Source organism: Polypterus senegalus, chromosome 6 (genome assembly GCF_016835505.1).
Source record: "Polypterus senegalus isolate Bchr_013 chromosome 6, ASM1683550v1, whole genome shotgun sequence".
In the NCBI taxonomy this organism is placed as follows: Eukaryota; Metazoa; Chordata; class Cladistia; order Polypteriformes; family Polypteridae; genus Polypterus; species Polypterus senegalus.
Genome location: NC_053159.1, coordinates 156,275,817 through 156,291,602, shown reverse-complemented (window position 1 = coordinate 156,291,602; position 15,786 = coordinate 156,275,817). Strand labels below are relative to the sequence as shown.

At 34.3% G+C, this 15,786-nt stretch overlaps 1 protein-coding gene across 7 annotated transcripts in view; it reads left to right on the top strand.

The window, feature by feature from the left end:
* kalrna (kalirin RhoGEF kinase a) overlaps positions 1–15,786 on the top strand; it is a 758,514-nt gene that overhangs the window by 515,548 nt on the left and 227,180 nt on the right. For all 7 annotated transcript variants that reach the window (XM_039757406.1, XM_039757408.1, XM_039757407.1 and 4 more), the window contains 5 exons: positions 4,568–4,660; positions 5,068–5,179; positions 9,537–9,727; positions 12,535–12,636; positions 14,863–15,005. In XM_039757406.1, the coding sequence (XP_039613340.1) occupies positions 4,568–4,660; positions 5,068–5,179; positions 9,537–9,727; positions 12,535–12,636; positions 14,863–15,005 (641 nt within the window). The remainder of the gene's footprint in view (positions 1–4,567; positions 4,661–5,067; positions 5,180–9,536; positions 9,728–12,534; positions 12,637–14,862; positions 15,006–15,786) is intronic.

Here is a 15,786-nt window from a genome sequence, read left to right as displayed (position 1 = left end):
TAATCTATACGTGAGGTGACTCGGGCATTAACCAATACTTTAGTACTGTGTTGCATAAGGACCGGACAAAGTCTAGAAATGTTTTAGAGATGGAAGAAAGCAGTCCAAGAAATGTTACTTATACGGGAGGAAGAATTTAAGAATAATAATTATTATTATTATTTAATAATTGCTATTATTTTTGTATAAATGGATATAAATAATTGCATGTAAACGATTCGGCAAAATCTGTTGTATGTAAATTATACTGCTTTAAACCTATTGTTTTTTCATCAGAAAACCCGGTTTCCACGTCTACCTGTATTAGTTTAAATGGCACTTTTACCACTTACAATAGGGCGGACGTGCTGACTTATCGTGTCGAATGGGCAACACCGTGAATGTCGCGTCTATCTATATATGTCTATGTTTTCCGTAGCCTGCTACAGGAAGGTACTGTCTCGACCATTGGCATTGGTTTCGCTCTTTGCTATTTTTGTTATACTGTGACAGTGGTTTCCTAAGCCTTTGTTATACTGAATTCCTTTATCACCATTTTTCATTCCTATTCTTACACCGCCGTATGCTACGGCGGGCTTTGGCTAGTTGTTATTATTATTACTGTTATTATTATATATAATTGAAAACGGTACCTAAATAAAGTTTAATCTCTTCAAGTCAAAAATAAATTTGTAAATGTAAGCTAATTCCAATTTTGATGCCTGCAATACGTTCCACAAGAATTGGGACAGGCACCAATTTAGTGTGTAGAACTTTCCACATTAAATAGGTAATTTGGTAACAGGTAAAATAATTGTGATTGGCTATAAAAAGAGCATCCTAGAAAGACTTGGTCATTTACAGGCAGGGATGCGTCAGAGATCGATACTTTGCACTAAAGCAGTTTAGAAACAACACTTTTTAATATACTGTATGGTTGCAATGAACTTGGGGATTTCAACATCTACGGTCCATAACATCATAAAAATATTTAGAGAATCCAGGAAAATCAGTTTGCAAAGACAAGGTTACAAACCAGTATTGAATGGACATGACCTTTCAACTTGTTTTTGGAGAAAATGGACATTGTGTTCTCCAGACCTAAGACGGCACGGATCATCCTTTGCTTCCAGTGTCAAGTTCAAAGTCCAGCTTATGTCATAGTATAGGGGTGTGTTAGTGTTAACTTGCACATCTCTGAAGGCACCATTAATGCTGATTGATAAACAAGCATTTTGGAGCAACATGTGGTGCGATTCAGACAACAGCCATTTCAGGGGGCTCTTGTTTCATCAAGTCAACACCAAGCTACATTCAGCATGTATTACAACAGTGTTGTTTTGCAGTCAGAGAGTGTGATTGGCCTTAGTGCAGTCCAGAACTGTGTCCCACTGAAAATCTGGTGAAGCATTATATAGTCCAGAATATACCAACAGAGACAAGGATTGTTGAGCAGCAGAAGTCCTACATCAAGAGAGAATGGGAAAAAACCCTCCACTTATAAAATTATAACAATTAATGTCTTCAGCTCCCAAATAATTGTTGAAAGTCATGTAATACAGAGACAAGTTAACAAACCCACTCCTGTTACCACATTTTTGGGATGTGTTGCAGGCATCACTTTTACAATGATTGTCTGTTTACCAAAATAAATGCTATCTGCTCACTGCTTTCTGTTTTTATTTGCATTTTACACACTGTTCCAACATTTTCAAAATATGGTGTTTTGTCTTCATAGGATGTGGATAATTGATTTCTACAGATATACTGTAAATGTAAATTAATAATTAATGTAAAAATGTTCTACTTTAAGTAAGTAAGTTATATGAGTCAATTATAAGCATGGTCTGTTTTCCAAGTTGTTAGTCTGTCTTTGCAGCAGGTAATGAAAATGCTGTCAAAATGTAAAGGTATTTATTCATGAGAAGAGTCAACCCTGTAGTATGCGACCTGGTTCCAGTTTTGTAGTGAAGACATGCCTAATTATGCTATGCTAATACTGTTTCAGTTGTTTAATAAAAATAAGACACAGTCTTTTATTATTAACATATGCTGAACCATACATCATGTAGATGTCCTGGCTTTCTAAGTGTTATTGGTAGGAGAAGACTATTAGTCTTTAGTTTTCACTTTGCAACATACATGGCACACCTTATTTTTGTGGGTCACCTGTCTGTGTATGGTGTATAAATATATACCTTAATACCGTTTCCCACATGTTTGAAAATTGTGATAAATGATTCAACACAGCTATAAAAACTACAGACAGGCTCTTAAAATTTGCATATAGAGTGCCGTTTATCTAATGTCTGAACGCACGTTTTCTGTTTCAGGGTACAAGACCACAACCTAGTCTGAATGAGATGTCAGTCCTCTGTAGCTTAAAATACCAAGGCAATAATAAATCTGCTTTGTACTTAAGCATATACCTATTAAGGAAATTCACTGCAGTGCCACTGAAATTTCAAAGTCTGGTAGAGAAAGAATCCAGATCTCAAATGCTACCAGCTTTGTTACCATGACACACCTTAGTTTTATATCAGTGAGAAATATGGCAGCACTCCCACTTTTGATAAGAGAATCTGTAAAAACAACAGTCTGTCTTTCCTGTGATTTTATTGTACAGATACCTTTTAAGGAAATTGTATACATGTATTAAAGAAAAGCAGCCTGTGCTATCTTGGGTTTTACACAACAAAAAAGTTATTTGTTTGTACTTTTTCCCCTTAACTTGTTAAACTGAGTTCAGTTAGAAATTGGTCTTTTTAACTGAAGGAGCTGTCTTGAATTATTAACAAGGAGATGCAATTGAAAATTCTTTGGTTTATGCTGTATATTTATCATCCATGCATCTGTGCTTATATTGATTACAGTGGCTACAGTGATAAATAAACTGACTACAATATCTTTTTGTAATAACCTTGATATTTGAAAAGTTCTGTTTTCCCGTGTAAAATTTGTTAGGCAATTTCCTTTTATTCATGGTATGTAAGTTAAAGTGTGGTTTGCTTTGTCAGTCAACACAGTAAGTATGCAACATCATAATGAAAAATGAAGAGCTTCTTAATTTTGCAGTTGAATAATGATATGAATAGGACATTATCACATATCAAACGAATCTGTGTATATATAAATAATTTACTACAAATCACTATCCCATCTAACAAATTGTTGCCACTGTCTCAAAAGTTAGAAGATCCCTTTGGAGTTCCAGCTATGCATTAACAGTTTTAGCTTATTCATGTTTTTACCTCTGATTTCACTGTACTGAATTACCTCCATCCATTTTCTAAACAACTTATGAAGAACAGGATTGTGGGAAAGCTGGAATCTAACCCAGCAAGCAATGGGAGCAAGGCAGAAACAATCCCTGGACAGAGAGCCAATTCATCACTGGGTTAACACACAGACACACACACACTATCAGGGCTAGTTTATCTTTGCCAGTCCACCGAATCTGCATGTCTTTGGACTGGGGTAGGAAACCAAAGCACGCAGAGGAAATCCACTTAAACACTGGGAGAATATGCACATCCATGTAGGGATCACCCGGGACTTAAACTCTGTTGCAGTATAACAGCACTACCACTGTGCTACAATGCCACCCTAGATTCTAACATTTGTTTGTTTTTTCTTTTTTCTTTCTCTTTTTTAGGTAGTTTGTTGAAAAGGGGCTGACATCCAATGGGGCTTACCATTATTTTCTATATTCTTGTCTTTCAAATGTTTTACCTGTCAAACCCATGCTGGCATTTCCTTATGTACAATGAAAACATGTGTGAATATCTGTGGCAGGGATTTTCTCCATAACAAGAAATTCCATCAACAAACATTGTTGATAAGACATGTTCTTATCAACTATTTTTTCTATACTGAACCATAACAACTTAATTAAGGCAGTTAGGACAATAAATGGAACTACTAGTTACAATGCTATGTATTTCCATGACCTGGCAATTCTAATATATTTGTGTATTTTTTGGTATATTTCTTGTATGTTTATTGTAATTATTCTCTAGGCGTCAACAATACGATTTTTGTAAGTAATTTTACAGGTTCTTTATACAAGGCAGTCAGTCAGTCACATATTAATAATGATGTTTATAATGTGTGTTCTGAAATTGAGTTTGGGCTGCCCACTCACATGCTGTGCAGAGACTAGAATATTTCATACCACGTAGACTCTTAATTTCCTGGTGGGGTGGCTTCTGTGTTTGTGTGGATTTCATCAGCAGCATGCAGTTTTTTGACTAAAAATTTTACAATGTCTAGGTGTGAGTGTGCCCTGCAATGTCTGGTGGATCTTCTTGTGTGGATTCTGCTTTGGAAATTTTGCTGCTCCTCCCAAGTAATAATGCATTGGAAAAAGTTGATATAGAAGATTAATTATATGATTTTGGTAACCCACTAGGCATTGTGATTTTTTTTTAGTTCAGAAAACTTGCTGGATTTTGGCAATAGGTCACATAGTTCTAATGTAAATTTTTCACAGAGTACTCAAAATAGCATTATATAGTTTAAAAAAAGTAAATTTAAACTTACATCATTTGTGTGCTATAGGTGTTTTAATTCCTATATTTTTCTTTAGGAAATTCAGCAAAGACATGGCCTGGCGAATTCAATCTCCTCCTACCTAATCAAACCAGTGCAGAGAATCACAAAATATCAGCTCTTACTGAAGGTAAAAATAACATCAGACCTTTTTAGTCCTCAAGGAAGATTAATTATCTTCAGTCCCATTGGAAGTCTTACAGCATCAAAGAGCTTGACTGACTTTCATGCTTTTCCCTCAGCCTACTGGAATGTTTATAAAGATAGGTCTGAAATCCAGGCACTAGTTATAAAACCTCATAAACATAGCATAGGCTGAGAGAGTGTGTCTGGCTGTGGTATGGCAGGCTATCAGCATATTCCTCATATTTGTGCCTCATTGCTATCTTAACTGTGAACAATGAAGAGAAGTGAAAGTTAGTTTAGATTATGTTTAGGTCAAATTACAAACTGTAACACAAAGGATATGTTCTTATCTTCCATTCTGCTATACATATAATCATTTTATTCTAAAGTGAATACATTCTGTCTCTGCAGGAATTGCTAACATGCTGTGAAGAGGGCAAGGGTGAGCTAAAAGAAGGTCTTGAAGTGATGTTAAGTGTGCCTAAAAGGGCAAATGATGCCATGCATGTTAGCATGCTTGAAGGTATGTAGCACATGAATCTTCAAGAATAAAATGTTTTCCTGACCTGGTATTCTCATGTGACAAAAATAAATAGACATTTTAAATAATGAAAACTAATCTGGTATTATTTGTCTAGGTTAGTTTCTAGGCATATTGAGCAGAGATGTTGGAGTGAGGGCATTTTGACCATGAGGTTAATGACTACTTGGTGAATATCATATACACAACATTGTAAATATGTTCAGATGTAATGGTTTTACAAATTCTTAATATAGTATGACTTCATAAGTAAGCAGTAATGTCATTGGCAACCAGCTACAATATTCTGGTGATTATGCATAGTATAAAACCAACAAATGGTGTTCTTACTTTTTGTTCATTTATTATTCTATTTAGTAATATACTCTTATAAAGAGCATTTTTTATTATATGCCCAGTGTATCATACAGGAATACAGAATACTTAAAATATACTGTATGAACAAAATAAGATGCAACAAAAAAGCAAAATATGAAGAGCTTTGTTGCAAATTGTGGAGAATTACCTTTTTTCTTGTGACCAAATACAGCAGTAAATATTGATAATGAAAAATTTTACGGGTTTATTACATCTATATTGAGATTTTTCATTTTCAAAAATAAATGTAAATAATGCTGTTTTCCTTAGAATGTTCTTTGATATAACTCAACATATGCATTAGAAGTTGTTTGTGATCAATTTTTTATTGTGTAGTGGTGATGCTGCATAGACAAAGTGGGATATGACTGAGTGAGAGTTCAGATGACAACACCAGAAACTGTTGTGCTTGTAGTGTTCAGAAAAAGTCCATGTGTGGCTGATTAATGGAATTAGCTCATGCAGCAAGGAGATGTGTTCTGAACCAGACATTATGGGCTTGCAGCAGACCACTGGCAGTTCACCACAGTGCAAATCTTCGGACTGAGATGCTTCATGGTATATTAAGAACAGAACAGTCAAAAAAATGATCCAAAACAAATATCAACATTAAAACCATGTGGAACCAACTTGCCTCAAGGCTCCCATCCTCTGTTCATCCCACCGAAAACCACCCTATAAAAGTGGTTCATTAAAGGTTTAAAAGTTTATGATGCCCATGCAGACCAAGGCATAACAGAGACAGTGAGAACTACAGCAGAGAGAATAATAGGAGAAAAGGAAAAATTAAAGGTTGAATCTAGGAACCTGATGATGACGACTAGCTAGCCAGCCCCCCACCAAAGGCACGGCATCTTACTACTTATATTAGAGCTAGATAATCCTTTGATATGTGATGCCGAAAGTTCAAGTAGGACTAGACTAAAGAAAGGATTTTGGAAAATGTACAGAGGAAGAATTAGGAAATTACCAGAGAAAGGCTGGGATTAGTTTTTTTGACAATTGTACCCAAACAAAATAACCTTTTCTGGGTAAAAGTAAGTGTAAGAATAGAGAGGTTAAAGATAATATTCTTCTTTTGCATCATACATATCTTAACAGAAAGAACAGAGGATGAAAATTTAGGTTTTAGAAGATTTAGAGATGGTATTAAATAAGATGTCACAAAGATGGGTGGAGACAAAGAGAGATGGCAGTGCCAGACTTAAAATAGGTTGAGGTCTAGTAGAGACCGTACTTAGACAAGTCTATAAGAATGCCACATGCTTAGTGAATTCCATTGTAATTTTTTTTAACAAAACATTACACGTAATGCCTATGAAACATATTCACCCCATTGGATTTTTTTGCATTTTATCATCTTACTACTTTGATACATTGTATAATAGTGGATTTAATTTGTTTTTTTTTTTAATATGTCAAACCTTTTAGAAGTCAACTGGAGAAACTGAACTCCAGTTGTAGCTTTTTGGGAAAGTGGCAGAAAATCCACTTTAAAAAAAAAAAACGACATCTCCATCTAGAGTTTGCCAGGAGGGACAAGGGTGACTCCGATGTCTGCTGGAAGAAGTTTCTATAATCTGTTAACACCAAAATTAAGCTTTCTGGCTATCATATTACATGCCATGTTCGATGTAAGCCAAACACTGTACATTATTAAAAACACACACTTCATCTATGAAGTATGGTGGTGGCCGCATTATTCTAGTGTGAAGCTTATCTGCAGCAGGCCCTGGAAGGTATGTGAGGGTAAAGTGAATGCAACAAGATATGGGGAAGTCCTGGAGGAAAACCTGATGCAGTCTGCAAGACACTTGTACCTAAGGGAAAAGATTTGTTTTCTATCACAACTACCACCACCAACTGTAAAGCCATATTTTTTCAAAGAAAAAGCAGTGTTCAGATATGCAGAGCGTTGACCTGTACACACAGACTCTGGGTTGTTATGGCTGCCAAAGGTACATGTACTAAATACAGACTGTAAGGTGGTGAACTCTTTTATGATCAGTTCTTTTGTATGTTTGTATTTAATTTGGACCACTTTGCACAGATCTGTTTTCACTTTGGAATTAAACTGTAATCAATCAATCAACATTTATTTATATAGCACATATTCATACAAAAAAATGTAGCTCAAAGTGCTTTACAAAATGAATAGAAAAATAGAAGACACAATAAAAAATAAACATAAGTCAACATTAATTAACATAGAATAAGTAAGGTCCGATGGCCAGGGTGGACAGAAAAAACAAAAAAAAACTCCAAAGGCTGGAGAAAAAAATAAAATCTGTAGGGGTTCCAGACCACGAGACCGCCCAGTCCCTCTGGGCAATCTACCTAACATAAGTCAAACAGTCCTCTTTGTATTTAGGGTTTTCATGGAAGGACCTGATGATGATGGTCACATAGACTTCTGGCTTTCAGTCTATCAATGTTGGTGCATCATGATGCTTTGAGTAGGTGGTGGTGGCGCAGGCCGCCACCACAAAGAAACCGGAAACAGAAACAGAAGAGAGAGTTGGGGCCAGTACGGATTTTAGAGCCACTATGAATAGTTATTATGATGAATTGAACATACAGAGTATCAGTATTAAGTATCAATGTTGTATAACAATGAAATTGTGAAACCTTCCAAGGGGGTGAGTGCTTTTTATAGGTGCTGTATATACATAAGAAATTAACACAGATAATAAGTGTAAAAAATTAAATGTTTTATAATAAAAAGACTAAGAGGGACATAATTAAAATAAAAATACAGGGTAATCGGAAAGCAAAAGACATGCAGGAGGAAAAAGCAAGAGAAAAACTACCTTCAGGAACTCACAGCAAAGGATGTCACAAAGACATCACAAAAGAATTTAATAAAAATAGCTTATATATACAGCACTGTATGTTTCCGCTTTTATTTGATGGCAAGTTAAGTGGTTTTAAGTACATTAAACATCTGTTGCAGTCCATTAAATGTATGCTTATACAGAATATGAAACAAACCTTTAGTGTATAGTGTGCATTTCATAGCACATGTTTTTCAGTATATAGTGTGCTTTGGTATACAGTGTATCCATTTTGGCGTAGAGTATATGCACTGTAAGCAGTAAATCAAGACATAAAACATGGGTTATTAAAGCTGATAATTCAAGAGACTTGTGTATGTGTGCTTTCTGTTTAAAAGATAACTGATAATAAATATGTAACTTAAAAAAAAGTAAATGAGGCACTTGGCCATCAACAATGAAACCTCACACTGTCATGTTTGTTATTTGAAGGGTCAGAAGTGTACATAGTGTTTTGTGCTAAAAACAAAGTGGCATTTGTCTCTTTTTGGAACAAAAAGTGTACATCTTAGCATGATTAACGTGATGATGTCTTTACAAAATATGATTTCTGCATTAAATGGATCAATATATCTTCATACACCAAAATTGGAATATGGCATTTGTTGTATTTTGCTTTATATGATGTAGAAAAACTAACTGAATAAAATCACAGTATTTTTTTATAAAAGAGATTAGATTAATCAGTTATTGTTTAATTAAATTTATTGTTTAACTTTAGGTTGTCTTCCAACTTCAGCTGCTTGACATATCCATTGTCTTAAAACTTATAAAATGTGCATGATGTAGTTATTGGTAAAGAAGTAAACATAACCAAGCAAGCAATAATTTTCTTGATGTGCTAAAATTAATTGGCATTCCCTAAGAGCTCAGAAAACAGTTTTTTGGAACTCTTTGTAGCATTAAAGTAGACTAACAAATAGTATAGCATTTTAGTAGACTAACAAATAATATGTGTGTAATTCATTGATTAAACCATTTTTATATTATATTCAAATTTCAAATTTTAACCTGTATTGATACTCAAAAGGTTTGTTGTCACCTAATTTATTTCTTTTAAAAATTCTTTTTTATTTCCTTTCAGCTGTTACACATTCATAACTATAAATTTAATATGGCTATTAACATTGCTGATTTCACTTTAACAGGATTTGATGAGAATCTTGATGTACAAGGTGAACTTATACTCCAAGACTCTTTCCAAGTGTGGGACCCCAAGTCACTCATTCGGAAAGGAAGAGACAGGCATCTGTTCCTCTTTGAAATATCACTGGTTTTTAGCAAAGAAATAAAGGATTCATCTGGACGCACAAAATATGTGTACAAGAATAAATTGTTGGTATGTTTTATGTTTACTTAACCTAATGTTTTAAACATATGTAATCTAATTGGTGTCACAGGTGTCCAGAACCTATCCAAGCAGCATTGTGATCTGTTACAATTTGAAGAACACATTTTTTAATTATTGTCCATCAGTTCCCATATGCACCTATGAATTCTCACCTTTTTATACTTAAACCAGTAACGGTGTACTGCACGATAATGTACAGTGAATACACTTGACTTGAGCATTCCTAGTTTTCATACTCTTTCTCTGTACGTTTACCATTCATTTACTTAGAGGTTGATCCGCTTGCTTCTTCTTGAGCAGCTGTTCTTTACTCCACCCTGCGGCCCGCTTCTTCTCTTCTTTCGTCATCATCTTTTCGCGTTAAAACCGATTAAGTTAGTTTTTGTGTTGCAATTACTTAGTACGTTTTCTTTAATTTTTCACTTAAGCTGGGACTTAATTTTTCAATCTGCTTCAAGAATGATTACGAAGGTGGTAGGGATGAGAACGGCACCCATATGCATGGCCGCCTGTTGCGCGCTGCCTGAGAGTTGATTCTACAATAAAATAAAAATAAAAAGAGTAATAAAAATCATTACCCTGAAAGCGGATAGTAGACATCACGTAGTATACATGTATCAAATTTCAAGTCAATAGGTGAAACGGTTTGCGAGCTACAGGTGATTTAAAATCCTGGACAAACAAACAAACATTTTAATACATTTATGTATAACAACAAAATGATGTATTATATTAACACAGCTGACTAAGAAAATTAGATTTACTGATTTACAAACTTTTGTTCAGCCTTGCATTTGTCTCTACTAATGATCAGTTTTGCTTATTCATGAAACAGAAACAAAACAAAGTTCAGAAACATACATAAAATACCTCCAGAACCTTTGGTTCAAATCCGTACAAAGTCAATGTGGACTTTTGTGGTTACTGCAGTTTTCTTTCCACGTGCCAAAGACATGCATTAGCTTTACTAGCATCTCTAGAATAATGGCCCCATGAGGAATAGTTGAACTGTTGATCGTTTTAAAATTAGCTGCTGCCTTGCACTCATTCCTGCTGAAATAGGCCCCTAAACTTCACCCCCTATTCCAGATTAATTGGGATCAAAATTGATCAAGATTGATATGTATAAAGCAGACTGAACAATCTTGCAGTCTTGTATGCATGTTATCATCCAGTTGATGCTTAGTAACCACAAGGGGGCGACAGACAGCCCCAGACTCAGCAATACAGTCCACAATATAAGAATATAAAAACAATAAAGAATTTTTATTCCACAAAGCACCTTCCAATGAACACCTCTGCAAACAATTAGCCACAATCTTATATATAAAGCAGAATGTAACAATCTTACAGACTTGTATGTATCTTATCATCCAGTGGACAGTCTGAGCGTTTCTGGTGTGCTCCATAAAAGCAACCGACAGTTTTATCATGAAAAATCTGTAGTATTACTTGTTTGTCATTTAATATTTGTTTTTGTTTACAATATTTTCATCTTGCATTATTCTTATTGTAACAATATAAAAACTTATTACTACATCACAAAACAAAAATTAATGTGTCAATTTGTGTTTTTTTTTAATTATATTTTTCTAAAACAAAAGAATAAACTTTATTTTCCTCCCAGGCAACACCAGGTATTTCAGCTAGTCAGTAATAATAATACATTTTATTTATATAGCACCTTTCCCATGCTCGAGAAATTGAGAGCTTCATATTTCATCTGTGAGAGTCATATAAATAGGTGTTCTTGAACATGTCTTGTCCTAGTATGCTACACATACAAAAGATCAGATCAATCCAGCAGGTGCTGGATAATTCATCTCTTAATAAATTTGCTTAATTAAGATTTTATTCATTTTACATTAATGACTAAGGCCTAATGAACCAAGCTATTGTAGTCATGGGGTAGTAATTAGTGTTGTTGATTCATAATTCTTGCATCCAGGGTTCTGTTGACATGTGTGGATTGTGCATATTCTCTCAAAATCTGTTTGGGTATGTCTAAACATTTTATGTCAGTTGACCATTTTACACTGGGCCTGCCTGAGTGGGACCTGCAGTGGACTGGTATCCTCTAAATGTTGGTTGTGATGTTGTTGCTGTCAGGATAAATACGACCTGCGCTTTAGATTGAGTGCATTATTTGAGATTGATACATTATATTCATGATATAATAATGATGGAGTTGTGTATGCTTAAAAATGGTTCCGGAAATAGAATGATGAAGAAAATGGGTTAAACTTACAGCTTTTTTTAAAATTTTTATTTTTGATTTTTTTTGTTAATGGATGTTTGCTGCATATTAGCTAAACAGACTTAAGCTGTCATAAATGGCATAATTCATGCCATATAATGGTGACATAAAAATACAACCCCAGTTCCAGAAAAGCTGGAACACTGTGTAAAATGTAAATACAAACAGTATGCAATGGTTTGGAAATCTTATAAACTGATAGCTTTCACAGCAGAATATAGAAGATGTATCAAATGATTAAACTGAGAAAATGTTCCATTTTAAGAAAAGAAAAGAATAAGGTCATTTTGAATTTGATGGCCACAACATGTCTCAAAAAAGTGGGGACGGGGCAACAAAAGGCTGTAAAAGTAAGTGATACTAAAAAGAAACAGCTGAAGGAACATTTTGCAACTAATTAGGTTAATTGGAAATATGATTGGGAATAAAAAGAGTATCTGAAAAGAGGCAGAGTCTCTGAGAAGTAAAGATAGGCAGAGGTTCACCAATCTGTCAGTTGAAAGACAAATATTTTTAACATGAGTAATTTTCATTGTAGACATCAGAGTTGGGAGTCACAGAACACGTTGAAGGAGATCCCTGTAAATTTGCTTTATGGTCTGGAAGAACCCCTTCGTCAGACAACAAAACAGTTTTAAAGGTATACTTCCAAACAGTTTTAATTTTGTTACATTTTACTTGTAGAACTTCTTTCTGCTTCTGATAATGGTATCCTGTTTTCATTACTGTCAATGACTAGTTGTCTTCATGTGTACATGCATCTATTTCTGTGTACTTATCAGACTAAATGATTGGCTTCTTGCTATTCAAAATGTTTCAGTGCTTAGTTAAAGCCATAAATTGATTTTAGTACCTTAACTTTATGAAATAAATTACAGAAAAGGAAAATGACATAATTTAGTTGTAATGAAACAATAATAATTGCTGTGATACGTAGGACAGAGAGAGGGTGAGAACATTTACATTATAAAGAAAACCTCTTTGAAATGCAGTGACCGAAAACCTTAATTTTAAACAATAAGTTCTTTATTTGTGAAGATTAATGACATGGACTTACTTGTCACAGACACTACTTTGTTGTTTAAAACCCTATTTAGGAATTTAATAAAACACTGTTTCCCATGTGTAACATGGTTTAAAATTTAGTGATTTATGTTAACTGCGAAGTGGAAAAACTTTCAGTTTAGTAAAAGTTATATTCAGCATTTTAGAAGTATGTTTGACAGCGAAGGTAAGTTGGAGAAAAGTCTGTTCCTCTCTTTTTTTTGAGGATCTTTGTTTTTTTTTTGTTTTTGTTATCAATAAGATCCACTGTACACAGGAGAAGCAACAGTGGTAAGAGATTTGAAATAATCTGAAAATTTAAATGTTTGTGCCTGAAGCTACTTAGAAAAATCCAATTAGTTGATGTAGTACATAAATGCCCATACTCAGGATGTTAAAACAGAATGAGAAAGGAGTTTTTGTACATGTTCTATAAACCCCCTTCCAATAATCAAAATATATGCTTGATTATGGGTGGAAACTTCTCCCCATCAGCAAAACAAATTGTGGTCTCTGACTCTTATGGCATCTCCCACTCTTATTCTACTGCATCTCCTATGTCTTTTCTACATTATATATGTAGTAAAATGTTTAAATATTATAACTTTTGTAGTTGGATATATTGATGGTGTAAATGACAGCATATTTATATCAGTATTTAAAAAATCTGAGTTACACAATAAAGATCTAGAACTGATATTAAAGAAAGTTTTTAACTTTAGTTTTTAGGAACTAGTAACCATGTATGGAGTAAAGAGAATTTTTATATAAAATATATTATAAAAAGAAAGAAATAATGAGGAATCCCAGCATTCCCTCAGTAATGACAGTCTGAAACAGAATGAAATATAATTTTGTGTAAACAATTTGATTAGAGTATAATATTAAAACATGAAATGAGTTGCATTCTCCACTTCAGACTAAATATGTTTATTAAGTTAAAGTTTTTGATTCTCCTTTGGACTGTTGCCCGACTGTTAACTATTCTTTGCCCCTCTGGGAGGCACAGTGTTTTGTGAAATGATTTAAATTTTGCTTTAGTCAGCAAAGCAAATGTCTGAGGCATATGACACCATGCCGCAATTGTGAAAAAATAACCTCAAATTCAAAAATACTGAAACTTATCCTTTAAGAATCTGACTTGAGTTAAGTTAAACTTGTGCTGTTATAAGACATCTAATTATTTTCATTTACTTCAATTTTTGTATTTGCTGTTTTTGAAGGAAAATGGTATGGATAACTGTCTTTGAATCTTTTTTTCATCTATAGTTGTCTGACTTTGTCTACTTACATTTATTAATATTTACTAACTGATTCTGTCATGGGGCAGCATGGTGGCGCTGCTGCCTCGCAGTAAGGAGACCTGGGTTCGCTTCCCAGGTCCTCTCTGCGTGGAGTTTGCATGTTATCCCCTTGTCTATGTGGGTTTCTACCGGGTGCTCCGGTTTCCTCACACAGTCCAAAGACATGCAGGTTAGGTGCATTGGTGATCCTAAATTGTCCCTAGTGTGTGCTTGGTGTGTGCATGTGCCATGTGGTGGACTGGTGCCCTGCCCGGGGATTTGTTCCTGCCTTGCACCCTGTGTTGGTTGGGATTGGCTCCAGCAGACCCCCAAGACCCTGTGTTGGGATATAGCGGGTTGGATGATGACTGACTGACTAATTCCTTCATCTTCCTTTCTCAAACACAAAAATACAAGGGAAGGTTTATGTGAGGTTTAAAAGCAGCTAAATATATTTAGTTTCACTATTTGGGGTAATTGTATTTGCAAGTATTGTTTTCCTCTTTTTGATAAAGAATTGTTTATTTTGTGCACCTTAGGCGTCTAGTATTGAAGCAAAACAGGAATGGATTAAGAACATACGAGAGGTTATTCAAGAAAGAATGATCCACCTTAAGGGAGCATTAAAAGAACCCATTCAGTTACCCAAGACACCAGCCAAGCAGAGAAACAATAGCAAAAGGTAAAAATGTGATTTTTTTTAACGTATCTTTTAAGTATTTTTGCCAAAGAAATTAAAAAAAAAAATTCTGTCAATTCCCGGGTCTCTTGACAGTTGAATTTAACTACACTGGTCTGCAAAAAAAAGAGAAAAATTACTCCTGACAAAAATTTCCAGTGTTAAATCCAAATCTGGGAACATCTAGTTTTTCCAGAGTTGAAGGTTTAAAATGAAAAAAACACTTTTGGGGAAAAAATGTAAGATACATTTAAACTTAATTATTAGAGGTGAAAAATATGACTTTTTTAAATAGAATTATTACCTACAAAAAGTAGTCACTCTGTAGGCTTTTTCCTTTTAAGATGTTTCATAATGAAATAACCAACAGATGTCTGCTAACATTGATTCACTCCACTTTCCACTATGACATCAATCCATTTAAGTGATATCCTATTAGAACCTCACCCTGTGTTCATCACGGACTGCTCCCATGTTCTTGGAGAAAAAAAAAAAAACAAATAAGATTGTAGAAAAAGGGTTTGTAAAGACATGTTGCACCAAAGTACTGATTAGAAAGAGAGAAACTCCTCCACTAGTATCTGTTCGTTTTCCACCTTTGTATTCCCAAGAAAATTGTGACACATACTTTTTTCCTGTAATAGAAGGGTGTGTATCCTTCTGTTTACTTTTAAACTTACCTGTTTAAGACAATGGATAGATCAACCTGAACTTGTATATTTCTGTAAAAACCATTTAAACCACAAATTTTTCTCTTATAGATAGTGCTATTTATAATTCAAAT